This window comes from Ambystoma mexicanum, chromosome 9 (genome assembly GCF_040938575.1).
Source record: "Ambystoma mexicanum isolate Mex_15411 chromosome 9, UKY_AmexF1_1, whole genome shotgun sequence".
Taxonomy (NCBI): domain Eukaryota; kingdom Metazoa; phylum Chordata; class Amphibia; order Caudata; family Ambystomatidae; genus Ambystoma; species Ambystoma mexicanum.
This window is the reverse complement of record NC_090931.1, coordinates 1,225,840,519-1,225,867,829: the sequence shown is the minus strand read 5'-3', so window position 1 is coordinate 1,225,867,829 and position 27,311 is coordinate 1,225,840,519. Positions and strand designations below refer to the sequence as shown.

The following is a 27,311-nucleotide window of genomic DNA, read 5'->3' as shown; positions in this document are numbered from 1 at the left end:
AGCCATGGCTTCTTGTCGCACCCCAGCCAATCGTGTTGTCTGGGGGCATAACAGGAAGTCACCAGAACAGTCTTAAAGAGGCTGAGGGGAGAGGCATTTGCCCTTTTATCCTATCAGCTCTTTAAAGCTGTTTCCGTGACGTGGCTGGGCAGAGGAGACTGGAGAACCTACGATGCGACTGACTGACGAAGCAATACGTTTTTCTCCCCCTCCTTGCCCTATGCCTTCCTTCCCTTCCCCCGGCACCTGAGCCGACATTAATTTCTTGACTAATAATGCATTTTTTTCATTTTTTCTTGTGCTGCTGCAGCCTGGGCAGAGAGGGCTGCAGGGGCGTGTTAAAAATGGAAAATAATTCACATTTAGCCAAATAAATAAATGCTGCCCTGGTGCCCTCTCTCCGGCACCCGAGCCAAGATTATTTTTTTCACTAAATGTGCATTTTTTCCCATTTTTTCCGTGCCGCTCCAGTCCGGGAAGAGAGTGCAGCAGTGGTTCGGGGAAAAAATTAAATGCTCTATTGGGCATTCCAGGATTTGTATGGCGGCACTCTTGGCTCGGCCTGTGGTGTGCTCCTAGAGCCAGGCTCAGCCCTGGCTCAGCCCTACCCATGAATTCCCAGGCTCCCCCAGGTCTAACCTCAATGGCCCAAAAGAAAAACAATCATCCTTCAGTGGAGTGGGACCCAGCATCCAGAAGCAGAATCCATGACTGAAACGGCTTCAGGAGGATGGAGGAGTCTGCACACAGCAGACCCCAGCGGCTCTGCCCCGCCTGCAGCAGAACATAAATAGTGGCGACCAGAGATGAACCAAGTAAGCAAATATGGTGGATTTGGAAAGTCCCAACACCTACCTTGGTGGCAGCTTCCAAAATCAAGGCAAGAAGACTTGGTGGGAAGCAGCGGTAAAATGTGGTAAAACAGCCGAGAAAACAGCCGTAGGTAGGTGCTGGGCCTGGCCCCAGCAGGACCAGGCTCAGGATGAGGCAATCCTGTGCAGGGCACCCAAGGATCCAGACCTGATCTATGCCCAGGCTACTGCATCCAGTCAGTATGGCCAGAAGAGTGCCTAAAAATGCAGCCACAGCAAGAAATGGCTGAAAATCCACAAGCAGGTAAGCAGAACTGGTCATCCTCCAGAAAAATCCAGCAGCTCTAGGAGCGCAGGAACATGGTTTCCCCAATATATGTATTCACTCTGAGGCTGGCCTCTGCCAGCCCACCAATCCCATTAGGGGGTATAAATCCAGGGTATTTGCGGCCAGCCAATCAGGTTTGCCTCAAAAACCGCCAAACACTCAGGCCCACCCCCACGGGAAGTGCAATGGCCTGCCCAGGGCCAGTTAGTAGTCGAAACCAGTCCAAACCACCTTGGAGGCTACCATCTTAATTAAATTGAGATTTTGACTAATGGGAAAGGTGGGTAATGAGAATTTGGTTTTAAACTATTCTGCTGAAAGGATATTGTTGCCCATAATTATTTGATCCATGAAATTACCTCCTTTACTTTGTGAAAATGGGTCTGTTATTTATAGAAATATATTTATTGCACCATATAAAAGGAGAGTGGGCTTTACTGGGTTTGATTTGATGAAATGGGTAATACTTCAAATAGGAATTGGTAAGACAATGTTTTGGAGAAGCCCTTTTTAGCACCATTGAAAAGATAAATGATATATTTAATATCAAATGGTGAGACCTTTCAACAATCAGCCAGGTAGGCAGGTCCGTGACTTCATTAGAGGAGAACCAATATTTGGCTTGTTTAAGGACGAAGGCTCTATGGTAATTTTGAAAAATCAGAAAGTTAATCCTGCTACTGGTATAAGGATTTTTAAGTTTTTTATAGGCGATTCTTTTCTTTTTCTTGCAGCCCCATAAGAATTGAATAAGAAAGTGGTCCATAGATTTGAAAAAAGAGGAAGGTAGAGTAATGTGAAACATTTGTAGGTAGTTTAAAATCACAGGTGTGAACATCATTTTAATGGCGTCCAATCGTCCCCGCCATGACAAGTACAGAGGGGACTGTAAGAGGATTCAATTCAACACTACAGCTAAGTCAACGCCTAGTCTATAATACTGAATGAAAACCCTTATTAATATATCTTTATGTCCAGTTCATGCGTTCTGGATGACTACCCCTATATAACACCCCTCTCTTGGAATCCTCCTGACCCCACTGAGCCAAGAAGTAGTTCTGTTTTGCAAATTAAAAGGTTTATTTGAGAAGTAAAGCAATATATATCTATCACACTTTATAATAAATTAATAATTGAATATCACACTTAATCTGATATGATAAAGATTAACAACGGAGAATCTGGCACTAGCACACTTCTTTATAATCACTAAGGAGTTGACATGAAATGGATAAGATAGCACACTGGTAAATAGGGACAGAAGAATAATGTGGAAGAGAATGTTTTATAGGGTTCAAGGAAATGCAAGGTTGAATGAATGAAATGCAGTATAGAAAATACTCAATATGATTTCAACAAAACAATGTAATCACTTTTCTATGGCAATTCACCCCCCCTTTTATGCAATGCAAGGAAATGGAAGGAAGCACACAGTTCTCAGAAATGCAATTCAAATGTAATTCAGTTCACCCAGCAACTTAGACTACAGAAGTTGAAAACACAGGCAAAATGCTTTTAAATGTGCTGGAAATGAAGAAAAAATATGCTAAAATGCTTTTAATTCCCTTTAGAGGTTCAGGGTGAGTGAAATCAAGTTAATACTAGCTCAGGCTCACTCTAGCAGTGATGCAGGGATAGTTTTTATGAGGCAAACGATTTTTTTTCAGAGAAAAGCAAAAGCAGCTATCTTTTTGCAAGTGGAGAAATTTTCAAATCGCGGCAAAATTCGCGGATGCGTCTGGCGCGATTACAGAGGAACTACAAGGACTATCACTATCGTTTTGGGGTCCTAGGAAAGCCTAGGATCTCAGCTTCCAGATGAAAGTTACTGCAAGTCTCTAGCACAAACGGTCACGGAGATATGAGCGATTAAATAAAGGTCGTTTTTCAGATTCGAAATTTTAAAGTTCAAAAAGACAAGTGCAGCTTGCAACTAGAAAATGACAGGTGACAGCTATGCAAATGACAGGTGACAGTTAGGAGACAGTTCTACTTAGATTAAGCTAGATTGAATTATATTATTTTAACTAGGAGATTGGTTCTGCACAGTTTTCTAGGTACTCACACTATATTCTTGAGTGAAATGGGCCTCGCCATGGATCTGGTCAGGTTTTAGACGGGACTCTGGTCTCTGCACTTCACAGTGATCTGGGTCTGCTCTCTCTCTGGATTCTGAAGATTGAGGGATTTAAAGTCTGGATCTTTCTGCACAGCTTTCTCTGGAGATTGATAGAGGTAAAGAATGGATTTTCCCGGCAGAGCTTCCAGCTGCAAATGGATTTGAAAGATCCCTATCTGTCCTGTCTCTCTGTTTTTATGTGTTTTTAAAATGGGTGTGTGTGAGCAGCATCACTAGCCAGCCCCTCTCCACTTATCATTGGTCAAACTTCCATTTCTCACTTGATTGGGGAAGGAACTGTGAGTCAGAGCGATGTCATTGTATGGCTTGCAGAGAGGACACTCCCCTGTCAAATTGCACATAATCTATATTTGATAAAAAAAAACATATTTGCAGAGGTACATATTGTTTTAAAATCATATGCACCCATCATGAATTACAGGAGGTATACCCTGTCCAAATCTGCTCTTCCTGAGGGCTTGCATTCAGAAATGGCACATATTTCACTTTTTAACTGATTTTGCAATTCCGGACATTGACCCAAATTTACACACATGTGCGCAAGGAGTATGGACATTAGTTGATGAAGTGTCAGATTTTTCACATGCACACATTTTGAGTAATATCCTCTTTTCCGCTAAAACCCCCCTGAACATGCCACCGGTTCTAAAAACCTCTTAAAATGTGGGCAGAAAAATCACAAGAATTATGGTGTCATTTATACAATTTTCACATGTCCGCTCTATGAGTTATTCATCTTTTTCTAAAACCATATTCTGGCTATAGAGGTGTGTCTTTTCATGTCACATGGTACAGAAACCAGTCTTTCCAGTTTCTGGCAAGCTCAGAGACCCTGCCCCTCCCAGCTTCTGCCAAGAGGAAGCTCCATTTACGACTCCCGCCAATAAAACATTTGCCTGAGTCAGGACAGGGCTTTGTTCAATTTCCTGCAGAGCCCAGGTAATTCAATCAGGGAAGTGTCATATCCCTTTTGGTGTGAGCAGCAAAAGGGCAGCTAGGCCTGGGAACACAGCTGTGACTCAAGTTTCACTCCTGATGGGGGTAGTTGCCAGGCAGAATTGGAATCTCTTTAAGCCAGTTTTTTAGATAAAATGTCACTTTTTGTTTCCCAGTTTAAGTCAAGACAATTTTTTTACATATGCAGCTAGAATGCTGATTCTAAGTTCAAAACTATGACATTTAAACAATTGCAACCTATGTGACACTCAAAGTAGGTCACTCATTTCTCTTAAACCTTGAGATTTTTAATGTCTTTCAGTCCAAATTTACTTAAACTGCTGAAATCCCCAGCTCAGCCAGTCTTGTTATAAACCTTCAAGTCACTTCAGAATATAACTTTACATTGGATCCACCTCTCAGTAAGTCTTTCTTTGGCCTGTTTTGGGTTCATTTATTCAGTTTTCTACAAAAAAGTAAAATCTGGTGGTTTTAAAACGCCGGCTTTTGGATAGTGGTGAGTACTGGTACTGCACCCCTTTTTGGGATTTAAGAAAATGAATTCTCCACAGTTATGGGTTTGCTTTTGGCAATCAGCATTGCCATTCCCAATGGTTTCAGACTACTGTGTGGGTAGTCCAATGGTGGTTTTAGGCAGTGTCCTTCTGTGCCCATAACATCAGCAAAAATGAGTGGCAGCCTATTCTTCATGCATTTCCCTGTGCATTTTCTGGGAAGCTCTGGCCATCATGATGTTTTCATGTCAGTACTGCACAGTTTTGAGGTAGTGCTCGGATGCATGGGTAAATACATCCCACAGGACCATGTAGCTACAGTCATTTAATTTCGATTGCATGTTTTGTAAGTTGATCTTGATTATTTGAGGTAGAGAGGAGGTAATAGAGATACTGAGGTATTTAATCGAAATAGGCAGCTAAAACAAAAAGTGTATGAAATCTTCTTTAACACAATGGACATTAAGGGGAAGCATTTCTGATTTGTGCCTGTTCAATTTATATCCCGAGAAATGGGGAAATAGGTCAATTGTGTCTAGTAAATGGAGGAGTGTTATGTTTGGTTGTCGAGAGATTAAAATGTCATCTGCATAGGCAGCTAGTTTAAACTCATATCCCCCATAAGTAATATCTTTGTCTAAATTAGTTTGTATCAATTCCAGTAGGGGTTTGAGGGCCAATATAAAAATAGGAGAAGAGGGAACAGTCTTGTCTAGTACCTCTATGTAGGGAGAACCTAGGTGAACATTTATTGTTGATAAAAATGGAGGTTTTTGGATACGAATACAAAAGTTGAACTAGTTTAAAATACCAGTCACCAAATCCATGCCAATTCAAAGCCTGGAATAAAAAGTCCCATTTCGACACGGTCAAAGGCTTTCTCTGCATCCAATGCAATTGCCATATAGGGTTTGTTTGGATTGTTTTTCTTGTTGATATAATGCAAGGGATAAACAGCCTAGAGTTTGCTGATATATTTCAACCTTTCACGAATCCAGCCTTATTGGATTTAATTAGCTTATGTATGAAGGGTTCAATTCTATTGGCTAAGATCTTAGCAAAAATCTTGCAGTTGGAATGAAATTAATGGGCTTACAGTTTTTAGGTAGTTCACCATCTTTATTATGTTTGAGAAACAGTATTAAAAGGGCTTCTGTAAAATCCCAGTGATTTATCAATTCTTGAGAATCTTTTTTAAAGAGATTCAAGCTTAGAAGAGAGAATAGATGAAGTGTGCAAAGAAATCCATAGACAATCCAGCTGGTTCGGGAGCTTTGCCTTTCTTAAGATCTTTTATGGCCTTAATGATTTAATATATATGAATAGGCCCATCTAAATTACTGAGATCGATGTTAGTATGGTGATTACGTTTCAGACGATCAAAAAATTAAATGATGTTGAGGTTAGAATAAGTGTGATCTGAAGAATATAGATTTTGATATTTAGTAAACACTTCCAGGGTCTCAGCATCAGAAGATACTAATTTGCCAGAATCATTTTTAACCGCAGTGATTTTAGGTCTTTACTTTTTGATTTTAAGATATAAGGCTAAAGCTTTACCAGCCTTATTGGATGATTGATATATTTTTTATTTAAATTTCAGTACTTCACCGCAGACTTGTTCAGTGAATCTTTTGTTGATAGAAAAACAAAGGGTCAGGATTTGCTTAAATAAGTTATTGTTTGCTCCAGTATTATATTTTTTCTCTAAAGTTCTTAATTCCTCATATAGGGCATCTAGATCTTTCTTGGCTTCTCTTATTTTTGGCTACGAATGAGATAATGGGCCTCATTACAACTCTGGCGGTAGCCGTGCCGTTAAAAACAGCCCGGCTGCCGCCGCAGTTGCATTTTTTCTGGCACCCGTGAATGGGCAAGAACTGGGTCATGCCGAGCTCGGCGGACCTGGTAATTGCCCATTTGCGGGTGACGGAATCAAGGGCCTCCCCATCCCCATTCTGCCCCATAGGGCTGAATGGGATGGGGACGTTGGATGCACCGGCACATTCAGAGTTGTGCCGGTGCATTCGACGTGCTCTGCTCGCGGGTGCCGTTACACCTGCCAGGAAAAACATGGTGGGTGAGAAGGCACCTGCGAGCAGAGCTCGTAGTATGGCGGTCCGGGAACTGCGGTACCGGCATGCTTACCGGTACCGTAGTACCCAGACTGCCAGGGTCGTAATGAGGCCCAATGTTTCCCCGTAGGTCTGCCTTATACGCATCCCAGTTATTGACCAGAGAGTGTCCTCATATTTATTAATGTGGAAAAAAAGTAATGGAAATCAAGAAAATATTTTTGAGAATTGGTATCCTGAAGAAGTGAGATTATTAAATCTCCATTTATTTATATCCTTTTGGACACATCCCAGGTATAAACTAGTGATTACAGGAACATGGTCCGGTATTAGTGAACATTCAATAGTGGAGTGAATAATAGCACCCACTAGGGATTTAGCATCACATATGTAATCTGTATGTAATGAGTTATATGGGGAGGAGTGGAAGGTGAAATCTAGATCAGTAGGATGTGAGAGCCTCCATGAGTCAACAGCTCCAATTTCTGTGAGACATTTAACAAATTCATTTTGTGATTTTTTTTACATTTGAATTGACAGCGGGGCCTTCTGTCTAAGAAAGGATAATATTGTTGAAATCTCCGCATAATACCAAATTGGGAAGATCTAATTGCAGAATCATTTGTTTCAACTCTGTCCAGAATTTTGGATCGTGGATCCATAAACATTAAAGGATAGTTCCGGGACTTTTTTTTTATTGTCCCTACGGTTCGGCCATGTGTTTTTAAGCATAAATCGGTAGATCGTAGAAAACTTTCCTATGGACCTTACCCGACTTTTCGTCCATTAACGCACTCGAAATCAGCCGCCATTTTCTGATAATCCTATCATTTCCCCCCATCGACCTGGCTCACCTGCGTTTGCGGCACTAAATCATATCCCCCGCCCCTGAAACAGACTTTATCAAAACATTCATATTCCCCGCCTCTATCCGTGACGTGACTGTGCTGCGTAGGCAAACGCGCCCAGGCGTCTTCTACGCGACTCCACACAGAACCCGGAAACCAACACAGATCAGCTCACAACACAGCGCGCCACAATTCGGAATATGAAACTGTACTTTTAAATCAAACCGCAAGATTGTACATTTGGTAAAGTACATTTATTTGACATCAAATGTTTAGAGAATATTCAGCGATTTGCATTTTTCTTTGCTCTCGATCCAAAATAGTTCGTCTTGAGGCAAGCAATGTTCGTGTGCAGTACACAGGGTGTTGGTTTACGATAAAATAAGCTCTTCGGTCGCACTGATAATCGCATGGCTGTTCCAACAACGAGGCACTAGGCCACCACAACGGTCTGTATGTTGCATCTAGCCGTTAGTACCGCGTAAGGGCATACTTGTACTTGGCGATCGTCCCATAAAATGGTCAGGGTGGTAAAGTTGTTCACGCGGAGAAGCAACTGGCGGTTGTAAAAGCCATCCGCCGGTGTCTGGTACTCGTGACACATACAATAATGAAGGAGGTACCTGTTTTAAAAACATAAAAAATGAAATTAGTCTCACCATCCAATCTTTATCAAAATTATTCATTTTATATATTAGGTCGGGAAATTATTTCATAGCTAGGACAGTGCAACTGGGTATTATACGTCAAGGGGGGGGCTGTAGGATACTGAGACAGTCCCCCAGTGCAGGGGTTGACAGGGAGGCAGTGCAGGTGGAGAGTGGAAGGGCCCAGGACCGAGGTCACAGACAGTGGACCAGTTGTAGCAGGGGAGAGGGAGAGAGAAAGCAGAAGCAAAGAGGAAGGTTTTGAGGTGCTTCCGTAAAAGGAGATGGTTCTCCTCAAGATAGTGCGCGGTACAAAACAATATGCCACATAGAACGAACAAGTACAACTTAACCCGTCTTTAAAGCTACTGTATAGTAATTAAATTGCGGTATAAACTCATCTAAAGAGTTACTTACATTATATTTGCATTTTCCATTGTGTCTGTGCATAGGGCAGCCCCGAAATACCACTCCTTCTATGCCGACGTTATTTCTTCTAATGAACGAACATTAAATGGCTTTTGTTTCTGAAATTATATTCATTATCGTTTCTTACGTTATTGCACCACACCCCCAAAAAGAAGTCTTTCGGGATGGTCCCGGCCTGTCAAGGTCAAATAACAATAGAACCTTATACTGAGTCGTGGGCCATTCCGGCACCCGAGCAAAAAATCAAAGCAGCTGACCTTCACTTTGAACGAGCACACATTCCTAGTTAGCTACATTCAGTGTAAGGCCATCTCACAGGACTTGAAATTTACACTCCATCTTTGCATTTTGTCTGCGTGCATTTGCAGCCCCAGCGAACCATAAATACGGAGACATTCTATATTTTTTGAAAAATGATTTATATTACTGTTTGGTTTAATTTAATGCGCAAATGAACAAGGGTGGAGAGACACATTGCATGTACACTGAGCAATCACTTTTATATACACAATACATAGCTACACATATTCAATGGGTCTGCGACATGAGGAGACTCCAGAGCAAAGTCACAGGTGACACCCGGCTGGTTCGCACTACTGCACGGTGAAGGGAGGGGCAAGGGTGGAGAGACACATTGCATGTACACTGAGCAATCACTTTTATTTACACAATACATAGCTACACATATTCAATGGGCCTGCGACATGAGGAGACTCGAGAGAACAGACAATCAAATTACAATCATTTAAACCGTGATGTGTATTTCTCAATGAGCTCTGCTTTAGGTGGACATGGAACAGAGGCAATGTTGGGTGGCAATGCAGTTGTCCCCTGCACAGGTTCGTTCACAACTCCATGTATGTGCCTATCTAGGACATCAACAATAAGTCTCTCAATAAACTCATATTGCATATCCTCAAACACTGGTTTGATCACCCATTGTTTACTTCTTTTAGTGAAGGCCTTATTGTAGCGAAGCGTCCCTAAAGTTCCGGTCGTCCTACTTTGTTGACGGCCAACATTATGGTTATGTGCCAAGACCGCTAGAAGGGTCCGATTTATCATGCCCTCCATGCCAAAATGCAATCGTTTTGGCCTGTACTTTAGGCACATATTGTGGAACACCTCCAAATCTCCTGTGTGGCAGAATTCCGTGAGTCCCCTCAAATCTTTTGTTATAGTTTTATCAAATACAATCTTTTCAATGGCTTTGTGAGTGGGTGATGAAGGAATCAACCACTTCTTCTTCCGTGCCTCCTCTGTGGACAAATGGCCATGTTCACAATTGTGGAAATGTTGGTTTGTGGTCCAGCGGTGAACGTTGCTACAGTGTAGCATTACTGACCGCCATTTTTCCAGTAGAATTTCCAACGACCCTCCACATGTTTTTGAGCTCCACCAAAGATGGTTGCTGATTGACTTGGACCACTGTGAAATACCTTGCATATCTTTTTTTTTACCTGCAGTCGACATTTTTTTATTGATTGTTTTTGCAAGATGCCGAACGTCAAATTGGTGATTTATATTTTTGTACTCTTCTCTCATTGTCTTGGCAATTGAAACGTGTCTGTCCGTGGCTATCAGGTCGATCACCATTCCCCGCGATTGTAGTTCTTGCAATGATGCTACAAAGCCAACTTTCTCCATGGCCACTGAGGATGTACTTTGTGACACCTGCACGACCACCGAACTCACAATTTTCTTACTTTCCATGTCCTGAAAGTGGTAGGTGCAGTACTTGGCTGAAAATCCTGGGCTGTCGCACTGTCCATCACCGGCTAGCCTGAACCGTTTGCCCGCGAATGTACTATCAATAGACATTTTTTCCATTCTCCAAGCTTCGCTAATGGCTGGAAATAGATAATCGGTTTGGTATTTGTAGAACTGAGTTTTCGCAATGAAATGGATTCCCACAAACTGAAAGAAAGACTCTAACTTTTTAAAACTTGAACCACTAAAAAGTGCGGCCGCTGCACAAAGTAGATTGCCTGCTGGCAGTTGCCCCAGCATGGGTTGTGCAGACCATGAGAAAGGATGATATTTTGTACAGGTGGCATGTATTTTAAGGTTAGTGCCTCGAATTGCACGAGTCACATTAATCAATGGCTCCCCACATACTTCCCCACCAACCGAATGCCCACAATTCATCCTAATAATAATATCAATCAAACAACTATCGAATACAATGAATTTGGCCTCTTTCCTTATACTGTCACTCTGCATCCCAGCTGGTTCGGCCTGTAACGTTGAGGACATGTCACTCACATGAAAGGTAGAATCTCTGATATCGTCTTCCGCTATGTTCAGTGATATTGATGGTGTTTCATTGTCGTCCACTTCATTCTCTTCCATTGCAACATCTGTTCCTTCTCCGGCGATGGGTGAATAAAACAATTTCTTCAACTTTCTCGCGGTCTTAGTTTTTGTGGGTGTGGATTCTGTGAATTGATCTCCGACTGCATACGAACTACCAGGAGGACATTCACTATCAATGGCTGGTGGTGGTATAGCTCCGTTGTCAATCACTTCATATTCTTCCCATTGGCACGATGCATCTCCAGTCTCAAGTCCCTGCCAAAAGGTTTGACAAGCAACATCTCTCGTTCGCTTCACTGTCTGTGTAGATCTAGTTCGTACACCCACTCGCAACTAGAGGACAGATTGGAAAAGGGATGTTCAGTTTAAACACAACTTACAGTATTGAACTATTAACAGTGAAAAACAACATAATATAGTGACCAGGACACTAACCTTCTTTTGCTTTCTTTTCTTTGAAACTTTCTTGCCTCGAACTTCAACATCAGGACGCTGTTGCTCCGACTCGTGTGTGCATGTCTCCACTTCCTCTTGCGCTGCAACGACTATATTTTCATGATAAGCACATCCATCACGCACTGACGCTCCATCGACTCCCTGAAACATAGAACTTTCATTAGTATGTATAATAATATTGAAAACACAAAATGTACTTGGGGACCAATACCCACGTACATCTCAATATCAAAACACGAATGAACGCTTTGTGTAGAACATTCAAACGAAAATTATTCACGCATTGTTGATCTAGTTAGATGGAACTGTCAAGATCCATACCTCGGGCTCCTCATAGACTTCCATTGATGATATTATTGAAGATGACGCTTCAGCAACTCCCTGAAACACAGTAATTGCATTAGTATGGTTTTCTATTTTGTTAAAAAGAACATAAACTTTGTGCAGGCGTCAACGGCTCATCTAAATAGACCTGCACAAATGATCAGTTGTCTAAAATAAATAATGGATATCTAAATATGATTCGATTTGCTCGATTGTTGGAAGTGTCACCACCCAGAGATCTGCATCAACTACTAGGGGTGATGTTCTTGTAGAAGAAGCTCCGTCATCTCCCTGAAACATAGTACTTGCGTTAATAAAGAAGGAAGTATAGCGGATGTAATCACGTCATATGATTTCGCTTGATCGAACTGTCAGTATCCATACCTCGAAATGCATAAGAACATCAAGGGACGCTGTAACTGCGGTGCACGCTTCTGCAAGCTGTTGCGCCGACCGGTAACTGCATGCTCCCCCTTCTTCTTGGACTAATGCTCCATCGACTCCCTGAAACATAGGACTTTCATTAGTAATGAACACAATATTGAAAAAAGAAGACACATAGGAGGGCGACGACAGAAGGACATATCAATGGCTAAAAACGAAAGAAACATTGTGTGTAACAATCACGCTACAAAAATGCAAGATCTGATGATCTCCATCGATGGAACTGTCTGGAAACGTACCTCGAGCATCTGAGTGACATCAACGGTTGTCGTCAATGCGTTGGACTCCTCAGCATCCCCCTGAAAGACAGTACTTGCATTATTTTGATAACAATAATTATAACTGAAAACAAAGACTAGAGGACGAGTACAAGGGTGTACCATTAGGTAAAATAATTACACGATAAATTAAAACTATTGATTTACATGCCTAAAACAAGCCAGTGGCAGAATAGCTAAGTAAGATTACCCGATAGGCGCTTGAAGTGGCTGATGACTGCAATAACGACACGGATGGAGAATCTTCCGCCTTCATATTGAGTGGATACATAAATGGGGAAATTATTGTTAGCTAATGCTACACACTACCGCAAGGCCGAGAGCTAAATACGTAAACTTGACTCACCAGTGGAGGGATGTGGACGAATAGAGTGGGAATAGCGGTTGAGAGCAATTTTCGCTTCGCTCGCGGTGTGTTCTTCTTTATTAGCAATGATGTGGAGTACATGTCTGAGCTAAAGTGCCTGCTGCAGATGCGGTATCGATCACCCCTCTTGTCCGCAAAGACTTCTAGGACTCTACTTTCAAGCTCAGACGGTGGATATCCGCAATATCGGACCCATTCTCTTATCTGATCTATTGTCTTAGGGAAAACATGCATTATAGTACCTTCAGATTTTTTATGTGTCTTCGAAGGGCAACCGCCAATGGAACAGGCAGGCATTGTGGAAAGTTCTGAAAAGTAAAGATCAACAATTCTATATGAATACCAATGTGTTAAAAAATTAAATGACACATAAAAGGTTCAATGCAAGGTTCGTTTTGGTTCTTGGAACTATACACGTTATTCACATGCGGATAAGTATTTGAATAACTTTAAAAAAATAGAAAAATAATTTGACTAAACTCAGAACATGTGACTAGTTCCTTGCATGTACTGTCTTGAACGAAAAGAAATTGGACGCAAAATGATTATGGTACATGGCCTTACCTTGACGAACAAACAGTTAGATGCAGGGATCAGAGTAGTTTCTTGTCGTAGAACAGGGAGCAGTTCACAGGTTGCAAACTTACGAGTTTGCTCGAAGTGGTCACGGAAGTTCACAGAGACGAAGAACAGATAACCAGCGCCTTCACGGGATGACTAGCAAAGCGCAAAGAAGTTCTCATTAGAAATATGAAGTGGGTTATAAAGAATTCGAAACAGGGGTGTGTTTGTGAATGAATGACGTGTATATGTCGTGGCATTATGCAGTTTGCAGGGGGGCGTCCAGCGTGAGGGGGGATGCTTGGCAGGAGACACGGGGTCTGGAGGTAGACATGGGAACAACAACCCATGCTCTATAGACCACTTTGAAGTGTACATGGTCTTTGGCACCTCTTGGCCTTTATCGCTCCCTGACAGCTCCACTTGCCAGCACAAGTACCCCGGTGCGAACTGCCTTTGATAGGGCGGGGGGGTGGATTGGGGCGGTGGTCGTGCAGACAAGACACAGAAAGACTCGTGAATGGAGACACACTTATGTGGATTGCAGGGGGCATCCAGCGTGAGGGGGGATGCTTGGCAGGAGACACGGGGTCTGGAGGTAGACATGGGAACAACAACCCATGCTCTATAGACCACTTTGAAGTGTACATGGTCTTTGGCACCTCTTGGCCTTTATCGCTCCCTGACAGCTCCACTTGCCAGCACAAGTACCCCGGTGCGAACTGCCTTTGATAGGGCGGGGGGGTGGATTGGGGCGGTGGTCGTGCAGACAAGACACAGGAAGACTCGTGAATGGAGACACACTTATGTGGATTGCAGGGGGGCGTCCAGCGTGAGGGGGGATGCTTGGCAGGAGACACGGGGTCTGGAGGTAGACATGGGAACAACAACCCATGCTCTATAGACCACTTTGAAGTGTACATGGTCTTTGGCACCTCTTGGCCTTTATCGCTCCCTGACAGCTCCACTTGCCAGCACAAGTACCCCGGTGCGAACTGCCTTTGATAGGGCGGGGGTGTGGATTGGGGCGGTGGTCGTGCAGACAAGACTCGTTTGCCGCAGGGCCTCACCAAGGAGAGGCCATCTAACTGCATGTAAGAGGCAGGCTGCAGGATCTAGTACATGGAAGGCAGGGGGGTGAGTTTATAAATACCTCACCCTCCCAGGAGAATATATGGGTGCAGTTCACCCTAGAGACCCTGGATGCCTAGGCAGTTAGTCAGCAGCAGGCTGGCCTGTGGTGGCAAGGCGGCACGGGCCAGAGGGGGTCATCTCTGTACCCGGTGCCCAAAAGGATGATTTATTATGACCAACCATATTGATTATTTACCTATAACCATGTTTTGTATCAATAAAATCCAACGGCCTTTTATTGCCAACGCTTGAACAAAGTGGTGTGGTAAGTATTTTTGGGGGAGGAGGCAAGGCCGGGAGGCTTGATGCCAACCCGCAAAATAACATATGTATGTCTGCTGCATATGGGTTCAACGGTTATGTGGATTGAAGGTGGGCGGCCAGCGTGAGGGAGGATGCTGGCCGGAGACATGTGGTGTGACAAGACAAGGCACAGGAAGACTATTCAATGGAGACACACTAGATTCATTTAAAAAATCAAAACAACCATTGTTAAAATATATGTTGGGTTTTATTTTAGATCTTAATTTCAATTGAACATAAATAATAAACATTGCACATTGTAAAGTTCCGGTTGCAGCACATCCAGGGAAAATCCGCGGTATTGTCCACTGTTGCTGGGGAAATGTTGTCTAATGGCAAGTACCGCACAGGCAGGTATTACTCTCCGAACGCGGTGTCCGAGCCTCCCGTGAAGCCACCAAGTGAAGCAACGATAGGCCACCAGCCTGTACCACCTGTGAAAATGAAAGATGCAAACTGTATTAAAATGACAAAACTTTCTTATCACTGTCGATTCAGGTAAAAAATGTCATTCTGCTTTGAAAAAAATTCTATCTAGAAAATGCACAATATGGAACCAATTTACATGCATTCGAATGATATGTAGATGTAATTTTATATGTGGGAGACGACCATGAAATAGTAGTGGCATCACTGACATCACAACCAGAGTATACTTACTCGTTACTCGGATTACGCGGACGAACAGTGCCGCGAAGTTCGTGCATAAGCACCATCATCATCCTCAACACGGTCCGTGAGAGGCAGGCTTCCCTGAACTCTGGCAGCTCGGTGATGCATTGCGGACTTGGCTCGCCTTCCGAAATGTAGGCCAAGCACCCGGAATTTTCACGGCAGCAGCAGTTCTCCTCCTCAGTTGGCATTAGCTCGCACCGATTGCACGTGCACCAGGTGGAGACGCCGTCCATGCGACATGGTCCAGGCTCTTCATCCGTTGACTGGTCCTCCCAACTGCCGTCCGAATCCCCATCGTTTTCGCGTGCTTGCCTTTCAAGTAGTTCCTCCTCGGTGTACTCAGGCTCGTACATATACGGCATTATTGTAGCCATTGTGTGGTAAAGAAAGTAAAATAATTTACAGAGATGGTACAGGTGTTCACAAGGCCTAGAAGCGGCGAAGGTAGCTGACCAGAGCACAGAAACGAGTCACAGAATACTCAAAGTAACACAGAGAGAGTAATGGAATCGAAAATCTGCTGCTGTGTGTTGTGAAACTGTGTGTTTATACTTATTGAGGAAAGAGGCGTCCTGCCATTTCCATGGCGACACTTCATTAGCTGAGGCGCAGCGATTGTTGACACGAAACATGCTTTGGCGTTGGGAAATGGGCGGTACGCGTCTGCTGATGTCAGGCTCAGGGGCGGGGGATTTGATTTAGTGCCGCAAACGCAGGTGAGCCAGGTCGATGGGGGGAAATGATAGGATTATCAGAAAATGGCGGCTGATTTCGAGTGCGTTAATGGACGAAAAGTCGGGTAAGGTCCATAGGAAAGTTTTCTACGATCTACCGATTTATGCTTAAAAACACATGGCCGAACCGTAGGGACAATAAAAAAAAAGTCCCGGAACTATCCTTTAAGGAATGAGATAATTTGAGAATCTACTGATAGTTTGACCAAAACCCACCTGCACTTGGAGTCTGAGTCATTGTGTAGGACTTGATATTTAGTGCCTTTTTTTAATTAGGATCGCCACTCCATTATGTTTATCATCCGCTTGGCTCACAAATACCTCTTCCACCCACATTTTTTTAATTTCATAGACTCTTGTGAGGATAGGTGAGTTTCCTGCAAGCAGGCCACAGTCGGTTCAAATCTATTAATGTGAGCTAGGACTTTGTCTCTTAATGGGGTTATTAAGGCCTTTAACATTCCATGTCATAAACCTTAAAGCCATATTGTAAAACAGCACAATGATAACAATAGACACACAGTCGACTCTTAAAACCTGTCTACACATTAAGTACAAATCACTTATCCAGAAGTTAGCATATGCCGAAGAAGGAAAAAAGTTTAAAAAATTGCACACAAAAATAGGTGTAAAAAAGAAGAAAAAAATAAACATCACAACATCTAAAAATAGGGTGTGAAGGAACAAGTATACGTAACTTGGTGGTGGTTCAAAATCCCCACCCAGCCATAATACAGTAACGAGGTCGAGCAAAAATAAAAAGCTCGGAAATCAGCGTTGCAATGTCTAATGCCGTAAGGGGTTGTAGGCACATCACATATGGGACGAAACAGCAGAGAAAAACCAGAGAAACATTCAGCTCCTGAAAAATTAAAAAGCTGATATTAAAAGGGATAATTATTACGAGGGGGCTTCCCTTTGTGCTGAATTATGACACATAACCGGTAAGGGAAGAACGTATATCATGTGTTGATAGTAGAGCCTGTGACCATTGCTGATGTCATTCTTCAGATCCGTTGGGTCTTCAGAGGAAGAAGTCTTGCTGTCAATAGTGACCTTGAAAGTGCATGGTTGAATCGGGCCATATTTTGCATTTAGATGTTTGAGCGCAGAACGGCATAAAAGTAACTCTCTTCTCTTTTGTGCAGTGGTTTTGGATACATGCTGTGAAATAAAGATCCTGTGCCCAATCCAGATAAGATGATCCATTCCTTTCCCTTTCTGTAGGATTAGTTGATGCTGGGTGTACTCCAGAAGCAGGAAGATTATTGTTCTTGGCCCATTGTTCTTGTATAACCCTGCCCTTTTAGGTCCAATTTGATGTTAGGCAATATTGTGTGCAGTACCCTTTGGTATACTACATATACTACAGCAACCTTGACCTCCTGGCAATAGGAACCCGACCTTTGGTATAAGTCTGTACTACACAGGTTGCGCTGTCCATCACTAGCATGATCCGACAGTGCTGACAGGAAATGCGGCGTCAACTTCTGCTAGACACTGCTGCTTCAGGGCCTCTTTGTATCACTGGTGAAGCATGGTAAATGGCACCGATTAAAACGTTCTTCCACTTCCTAGAGCACCGGGAGGTCGAACGAGCCCAAAAGGAAGGCAGTTGTGAGATTTTTAATGTCCCTCAATATATTAAATAAAAGTAACGGAGCGGGAGCTCCCATTCCACCTGCCATTCTGTGCTGCATTTGGCCACGCCCCTTCAAGTGAGTTTTTAACTCCCTGAGCTTTGTTACCGATTGACCTCTTCTCCATGTCCGATGTTCAGATACTTTTTCTTAATGTCAAACTGTGTATTTGCATTTACTGAGTAAGGATTTTGTTCAGAAATGGCCAGTGTATGACCCTTCCACTTGATGCCAACTTTGCTACAAGAGACTTTTCAGTTCTTGAATAAATGGCTACTCGCAGGTCAAACCATGCAAGAGATGTTTCCGACACCTTTCAGCTCTCCGGGGGTGCCGTTCAATCTGTTTGGCGAGCGACTGAGAACTGTGCCCTTGTTCCTTGATGACACGCGCTGTAGACTGCATGCACCCTTCTCAGTTACTAATACACGTCCAGCATTTTCCCGCTCTAGTCCAGCACTGTGGGTGGCTTGCTGTGAATGGTTGTGGGCTTTTGGTTTCAAGTAATGTCACGTGATCCTGCTGGTGTTTGATTTCAGATAGTTTTGCTTCCAATGGTTTGTCAAACTTCAGCCAACGTGTATTTGGAAGCGCCTTGCCCTGTTCCTTACACCCACTTGAACTGAAGCAAACTAAATGCCAGCCTGCTATTTAGCACGGGTTAGCCCAGCATGTTTGCCATATCCATAACGATTTGGAAGCTGTGAATATTGCACCTGAAAATGGAACTCCTGCTCCCCGATGCAGGATGCTGCTATGGCATTTCTTACCATGACATTGCCACACTCCTATCAGACATTCTTCTAAGAAAGGTGGACTGTTTGTGTCTTCATAAATGACATGACGGCAGCTGTGCCCTTCTCTAGACCGTTGACCAGCCTACGCTCATCTCTGAAATCTTGTGTTTGCCCGGATGTGCTTTAGAAGGCGCAGTGGCAGGGCACCTGCTGTTAGCCCCACTAGATTCTGCAGGCTATCCACCCATTGTCCTAAATGTAGGATGTTGGTAGAAGTGCAAGCAGATCATCGCATGCATTTGAGTGCACCAACATGTAAGAAACATACTTCACTGCCCTTCTGCAATTCCTTTGCAGAGTAGAAATATGCGTTTTTTGATGTAAACATACTAAAGTGTAATGTTGGTCTACATGCCCCAGTTGCATTTCAAATACCTCTCTTGCAGAATTTGGCTTTTTAAGTTGCTGCAAATATCACACTTGATAGAATTGCAGTAGTCTGCCTCTTGCTTCTTCCCTGTGATCTACAAAACCCCATGTGTGGTACTGTCAAACTATGGAATGTTAACAATGTTCACACATATTCCTTTAGTACTCGTATTTCTTATTATTTAGCTGTACATTGGATTGCAATTCGGGGGACCCTTTTTTGAAACTGGTTTGAGAGACTGCATTTGCTCGCACCACAGTTTTGCCTGCCTATTTTTAGAGCTGTTCTATTCCACCTAATAGGACAAGAAGCCCAGCCTCCATCACCAAATTCTTCAGTCTGAGCTGATGCTTCATAGAAACGTAGGTGGCAGAGTCTGCAAGGTGGCCATGGTGTGGATTGTGCAGGTGCCTAATGTTGGCTAGTTGTACCTCGCTGCTGCCCAAAACACATGATCAAAGAACCTGTGAGGTCACGGCCCTGCCATGTGCATCAAACACTAGAAGAAATCCTGGCTAAAGAGTGGCATGCCGCCAGAGGCTTTCCCCTACAATCTAAAGCACGTGGTCTGCCTTTATCTGCACTTCCCGGGAGCTCTGTAGGGCCTTCTGGAAGAGCACACGTTTTAATGGGGTTCAAGAGGTTCCACTGAGCCGATCTCTCCTCCACATCCGCTTTGACACCCTGCTCTTTGGATCAGGTGGGCGCTCTATCTCATAGTCAGATGCCCGGGAGTTCGAGCAGGAGCTGGCAAAGTGCTCCAGAGGCACGACATTGGGTTAAAAGATAAAAACGTTATGAGCTAGTTCGAAGGGGGGGGGTTGGGGGGGTGGCTGGAGTATTTTATTTCTCTGCGATTTGTTATGGGTCATTTGAACTTGACAGCTGCTTCAGAGCGCACCTATGAATTATAGGTAAGGACATATTTGGGAACAGTGTCCCCTTCCTAAATGTGGAATTTCATATTGTTTATGGAAATATTTAAGTTCCTAATACTGCCTGTTTTGCCTCAGCTGTTCTTTGAGTTGATTTTAATTAATATTGGACTGTTACATATCAGCACACTTTACAAAGCTCTATGCATTACAAATTCTATTTCATTTACAGTTGTTTGTTGGCCTTGGATTTCCCTACGAAGGCCCTGCTCCTCTAGAAGCTATTGCCAATGGATGCGCTTTCCTGAACCCTAAGTTTGCTGCACCAAAAAGCAGCAAAAACACAGATTTTTTCAAAGGCAAACCAACTCTCCGAGAGGTAAGCAGAGCCTTCCAATGTATTTGCAGAATGGGAACTACGGGCGCTCCCCGGGGTCCTACTTCTGGTCTAGTTGTGTGGCAATGTCAATCTTGATTTTAATTAAGAAATTTGAATAACTACTTTGGTAGGCCATGGTATTTGTTTACAGTTTTTATGTGTCGGTGGTTTTAAGAGGTATGAAATTGGAGCCTGTGATGTGACACCATGCTGGGCCATGTCATTACGTTTGTAGGTCTGAGCAAACCTCTTGTCTCATGCTATCCTGTCATGATTGCCCTCTGTGTTTTTTATTGTTACGTCTAGTCAATTTACGGAAGGCCAATCCATACATACGTTTGGTCCCGAGTTAATTGCTTGAATCATAAAGTTTGTTATACAGTTTGATTGCACCACATAGTTTGTAAATGAAAGGTTTTCAAGAGAAATTAGGTCTTGTATGGCTAACGTATTACAGCACTTTAAAAAACACTTTATTTAACACGCTTGACTTTACAACAGGGAGCAACGAGCATTACATATACATTCCATACTTAGCATCAACAGTATGAAATCAGACAGTGCGACACGCAGTGCCCAGAAAAAAGAACTTGTGGACTTTACAGTATGAAGGTTGGTACCTAAAAACACTTGGAGGTATACTGACAAGGTCAATGATCAGGGGATGGTAGAGTGTCACTATCTCCCCCATCCGCAACAGTTAGAGAATGCAGATAGGGCCGAAAGGGCATCCAGACGTTGCTGGGCCTACTCGTAGCTGGTTGCATAGTGGACCAACACTCTTCTACATCAGAAGCTGAAGTAACGGCCTGAAGCCATTGGTCAAAGGTGGGGGCCACAGGGTGCAACAAAAGCAGCAAAATACAGCGAGTTGCGAGCAACATACAGAGACCAGCCAGCTTTCTGTGGTTACGGCAGGTACGGGCGAACTCCTGGAACAAACAAGATATTGGGGTCAGTGTAATAGTGCAGCGCGCGGAGTTCGTGCGCAGAGTTCAGTCTGCAGCAGTCGTTACTGGTGAGAGGAGCTGCAGCTACAGTGCGTTGGACCTGGTTCTTTGTGGTTCTTTGTGCCTTGGAGTGCTGTGCCTTTAAGCAATTCAAGCCCAACTTCCTTTAAAAACCTCTGGAAGTGCAGAGTTCAGTCTGCAGCAGTACGCAGCTGACAGCAGGTAAGATCTACTCCAGAACTAATCCATGGCTGAAAATGGGCAATTGACACATTTGAAACTAAAACAAGCCCTGAAAAGTCGGGACTGCCATGTGAATGAAAATACTCTGATAATGGACACTGAAGCGTCAGCCTCACTATGTGACCTGAGGGGGTATGACTGGTCGAGTGATCGGCATGAGGTCTCTGTCTGCTTTCATTCCAGCTTCAGTTAATTCCATGTGTCCCTCCTTGAAGCAATTAGCATCAGCTAGAATAGCTAATCCCCCACACTAACGTGAGATGGGGGTTTAGATTCTATTAAAGACAAGGAGGCGATTATTATGCATTCTAATCTTTACTCTGAAACCACAGCAGCAAAGAAAAAACTTTACAAACAAAAAAGTTTAAAACAGAACTAAACAGAGTTCAATGCCAATGCAAGGGGGAACTCCCCAATCCATCATGGAGGACAGGTCATGCCCTGCAGGAGGCCAATGAGCAGGGACCCTTCCTTATATAAGTCCATTACTCTAAACCCAACCCCTCTTTCTGTAGCTGTCTTGAACCAGACGTCCACTGCACAGATCAGATGATAAACGATGAAGGCAAATCCAGCGAAGCTCTCGTACCACGCACTCCATAACTTGAAGCTGTGAGCCACCCTCCAGCTCAAAATCTCAACTCGTAGCTGTAAAACAAGCAAGAAGGGTGGGTGGATGGGAAGACCAACAAACCAAAGACTGTTCTTTCTTAAAACATCTGTGTACATGTGTGTCATAACTATCATATCATACCCAGGGTGGGTGGGTGGGTTAATAATCGCCTCCTTGTCTTTAATAGAATCTAAACCCCCATCTCACGTTAGTGTGGGGGATTAGCTATTCTATGACAAGACAGGAGGCTCATATTATGCAAGTTTAAAGCCCTTGCATCCCATTAGTACAACATAATCAATACAATAGACAATGTAATAAAATAATAGGAAAGACATGTTTTAAATGCTTTCATTAAATCAATCAGCTGACTGCAAGAGAATTGCCCAAGACTAGGCTGCCCCAATAACTGACTTAAAAGGCATAGCCAAATCCACTGTAAGAAAACAGGAAGATGTGCTAATTCCAGCGACCCTACCAGCCACCAAAACCAACTGGTTAAAAGAAGGGGAAAACATTGAACAAAGCTATCCTATACTAAACAGGTTAGGAAAAAAAACCCTTCTGAAATAAAACGCATCTGTTGTCCAATCAAACCTTAAAACAGTAAAGCTCACACCCTCTTTGGGAACCTGGATAGCAAACCAAAGAAAAGAAGCACCCAGCTCTCCTGGAGATAAAGAAAGTACCCCATAGGGGTGAAAGTTTTGTAGGGCTCCCTCCCATGCGTTAAAGGAAGATATTGTAGTAGCAACAGAGCATGTCCCATAACTACACTGGGAAAACCAAGTGGGAGTAAAAAGTAATTTTTAATAATTTGTAAGAGGACGACCCATCCTGAGCGGAGCAGAAAACAATAGACTAACCCCCAATTGTCTTAAGACATATGTGTATACTAAGGAAGGATGACTTCTGGAGACAGAAGCAGAATTGAAGAGAGAGGGGCCATACCAGAGAAGCTGAACCTGTCAAACCGTCAACACAGAGACCCACAGACCTCCCGCGTTCGCGAAAAGGACTCTGCTACCATGACAAAAGGCAGATATTTACCCACCTGACCCCTAAGAGGCCAAACATTGCAAGGAGAAAAATGTATTTTACAACCAAACGTTCTCATTATATTGATATGTAAACTCCTTTGTATATATGCCCGGTGCTTGAACCTTGTTCTCTCCTCTCCGGGTGATAAAACCCCTAGAGGATCAAAAACTAACCGAAGGAGAACTCCTAAATTCCAAAGTCTTAGCAAGACTGTAACTGCAAAGAACCGATCGCTAAGCAGTTAAACTAAAGTTGCACACCAGAAGAGGTCTAACCTCTATTTCATCTAATTTGAAGATCCCTGAAGCTCACAGCACCCTGAGCTGGCACCGTATTGCAAAAACAAACTCTTGTGAAAACCCAAAGGTCCACCTGCCCTGCAGGTGACCAGGAGAAACAAGTCATTAACTAAATATATATCCCAGCCCACTGGGAATCGCACTGACAGACACCTTCTGATAGTTAATGTAGAGACGCTGGAACGCATCGTGATAGAGGGTCATAATAATCTGATGGGAGATTAGTATCACTCCCAGACCCCACTATCCCACCGAGGGATATTGAGATTTCCCAAAGGAGGAGGACCCTCCCCACATATCCAAGGGAAAAAACCTTGCAACCCCAGAAGAAGGCTACCCTGAGGACCATATTAAAGCCCTGCTGTACACCTCTAAGAGAAAACTAAATACACGCTTGTACTTTAACCAAACCCTTGACCGTGGACGGGTCCCCCTTAGTTTATTGAAATACCAGGGATTAGCGCAAAGGAAAGTAACTGACAGGAGGGAAATGCTCAGCGCGAGTATCATGATGCAATCTCCCCCAGGGATGGCGAAAAAAGGAATGAGGGGGGAAAGAACTCTGGGATAATTATTAATGCCCTGTAAATGAAAGGTTGTGCAATAAACCTGGGACCACAGACCCCTCAAACCCTGAGGTCCGAGTCTCTGAATCCGTGAGAGGCTGACTGGCCACTAAGGGAATCAGGGGAAGGAAAATCAAGCACATAGTTCATAGCAAAACATCACTTATATAGTACTACGACCCTCAGGTATACGAGTGGTGCTTATTACTACAACGAACAGAGTGTGGTGTGAGGTGTTCACTTATCGATCTCAGCAGGATAAAAGACTGATTTAGACCCTTCCCAATTAGGGACCTGTATCCATACGGTCAGCACGGATGTGAAAACCCCATTCTATCCTCTGCACTGTAGAAAATAAAATATGTCTATATATATATATATATATAAATATATATATACCCAATGAAAGAGGTTAATCAACGCTCTTGAGGGTACCGAAGCCTGCTTGAACTCCTCGAGCAGAGGAGAAATTGCAACACCTGTTAGACGGTTAGCTGAACCACAGGCCAAGCCTTGGGAGGAAATCCCTGGGCAGGCGCCATAAAATCATTATTTGGCAACTCGTCTGTTAGATAGCATCAAGTGTTTCCAAACACTTCCTCCAAGTAGAACCTGGTTGCTGAACTTGCCATGCCACACAACTGAACAGCTCCTCTCGAGCTGACCCTGTCTCCACCAATAGTTCCAATAGAATAATGAATGTCCAAAGGGACAAATAGTAAGGGAAACACATCCCCATAAAGAGAGCTTCAAGCCCTGCAGACCTCAATAGAGGCATAACGCAACCTGTTTTCTTCCTCATGTTAGGAGAAAATACTGCAGCTTAATAAGCACAGGTATTGGGTGGAGCAATTGATATCGGGAAAAACAAAACCTAAGGAAAGGACTGAGTTGTCCTGAAACTAACCAAGGTAAAGGGCAACCGAATTTTAACTAAAAAGGCGAAGGTGAACACCAGCGGCTAGAGAGGAAGTTACAACCTCCCACATGGGTCTGTATACAACAACCTCCACACACTCTTTACTTTAAAGTACTTAATACATAAATAAATATATAACATGTCCAAGAAGAGGGGTACGCCCTCACAGGGGTCTGGACCCCCAGCCCTTATAGAAGCTGATACTTACCGAGCTATGCGGGCTACTGAGCATTCTGAAAATGCAAATGTGTTCCAGTCAACACTTAAACCTAGTGGTTATCCAAAGTACACTGAGTAAGTGCGTCTCAACTGCTCACCCTAGCAGGGTGTGGCAACCAGCAGTACACGAGGGAGTTCCTCGCAGTAGAAACCAGGCAAAGCCTGAAAACCAAGCAGGTTATGGCGTGCTTACAGAAAGACAATGACCTCTGCCATATGCAGCACTTAAACAAAGTTGCCAACCTTAAGGGAGGAAAACACTGAGCAAGTGCACCTCCAACTGCTCGCCCGAGCAGGTCGTGATAACCAGCAGTACACGAGGGGGTAACCTCGCATTAGCACTCAGGCAGAACCTGAACCCGAGCAGGTTATGGCACAGCAACAGCCATATGTAGCACGCAACAAAGTTGCCGACTTTAAGCGAGGAATACACTGAGCATGTGTACCTCAAACTGACCACCACAGCAGGGTGTGGAACCAGCAGTATACGAGGGGCCACCTCGCAGCAAAAACACAGGTAAAACCTGCCACCGAGCAGGTGACGGTACCCCTCCAGGGAGAATAATGACATCTGCCCCCAGCCGCACGTAAACAAAAAACTGCCAAGTTTAAGGGAGGAATACAACGAGCCAATATCCCTGAAACCGCTCACCCCAGCAGGGTGTGGAAAACCAGCAGTAGACGAGGGGTTAACCTCGCAATAGAACTCAGGCAGAATCTGAAACCGAAATAGGGTATCGCCCTTACAGTGAAGGCAAATCACCCATGCCCTGAGTAGCACTGAAATAAATAAATAAAAAGCAGCAGAATGGCAGCGTATGAGGCTCTTCAATAGGCGAACTGGTGCAAATATAGGCTGAAAGTATCAATAAAACACCACATCAAATATCTATTTTTAAATATATAAATACACACATGTCAATACAAATAAATAAAGGTATAAATGCACATCCATATGTGTACACTGCCAATGGCGGCAGCGAACACAGGTCCCTCTGCATGGAAAAACCTTTAACCTTCCCTTTGAGCTATGTCGCCTGTGCGCTGCAACAGAAGCCTTTCTGAACCATAAACACATAATATATATATATATATATACTAAAGAATAATAGCTCAAAACCAAGAAAACATGGCGTTTCAATGTAAAAGAGGGGACAGCAGCACGTAGTGGAAATGCTCATGAAAGAGCTCCACCAACGAAATGAGGGCCTAGGGAACTGCCTCCCAGCCGGGTCCTAGCATGCATGCATGCATCTGAATCCAAACGCGAGCAGCGTCCGTTTTAATTTGACATTTATATAGCGCTACGAATTACCCACGGTGTGTGGTGCTCATTAATCAAGCTTGGAAGGAGGAAAGGAAGAGTTTGGCCCTTCCGGGATTCGAACCTGTGTCAGCAGGCTCTGCACCCATGTCAAAGCGAGCGCTCTACTCGCTGCGCCACATTACCATCCCTGTGCAGGGAAAAATGAAAGCATTAGGAGCCGCATTCGTGACGTGACACGCGTCGGTAAGAAGCTGAGCTTCTAAAACAGACCGCGCGTGTCACAAACCAAGCATGTGTGCAATGCGCGCTGCCTCCGGGGACTGGAGGCAGCCTCACACGGAAAACCAGCCTTCCCCAGAGGGGAAGAATTTCAATGAACACGTGGGCAATGCGCGGCGACTCCAGGCCGCACCAAAATAAACAAACTTTCCTAGAGGGGAAAGAATGTTAAGCATTTTCTAGGGACACGTGAGCAATGCGCGCTGGCTCCGGGGACTGGAGGCAGCCGCATCAAGATAAACAAACTTCCCCTGAGGGGAAAAAATTCCACGTGTCGCCGCCTGAGTTTTATGAGCAGGCGAAGCGACTGTAATTTCCAGCGCTATAAATCACTTTCAATACATAAAGTAACAGAAAATAACATTCTAAACTTCATAAATTCCACACAAAGGTAAGAACTAGGAGGAGTAATTTAGCTGTGGATTTCAGCAGCAAAGAAAGAGGGGTTGGGTTTAGAGTAATGGACTTATATAAGGAAGGGTCCCTGCTCATTGGCCTCCTGCAGGGCATGACCTGTCCTCCATGATGGATT

General features: G+C 43.8%; 1 protein-coding gene across 4 annotated transcripts in view; it reads left to right on the top strand.

Annotated features, from left to right (window-relative positions):
* The window catches only part of MGAT5 (alpha-1,6-mannosylglycoprotein 6-beta-N-acetylglucosaminyltransferase), a 1,044,542-nt gene that overhangs the window by 918,140 nt on the left and 99,091 nt on the right, over positions 1 to 27,311 (top strand). For all 4 annotated transcript variants that reach the window (XM_069616573.1, XM_069616570.1, XM_069616572.1 and 1 more), the window contains one exon: positions 20,237 to 20,383. In XM_069616573.1, coding sequence (XP_069472674.1) covers positions 20,237 to 20,383 — 147 coding nt within the window. The remainder of the gene's footprint in view (positions 1 to 20,236; positions 20,384 to 27,311) is intronic.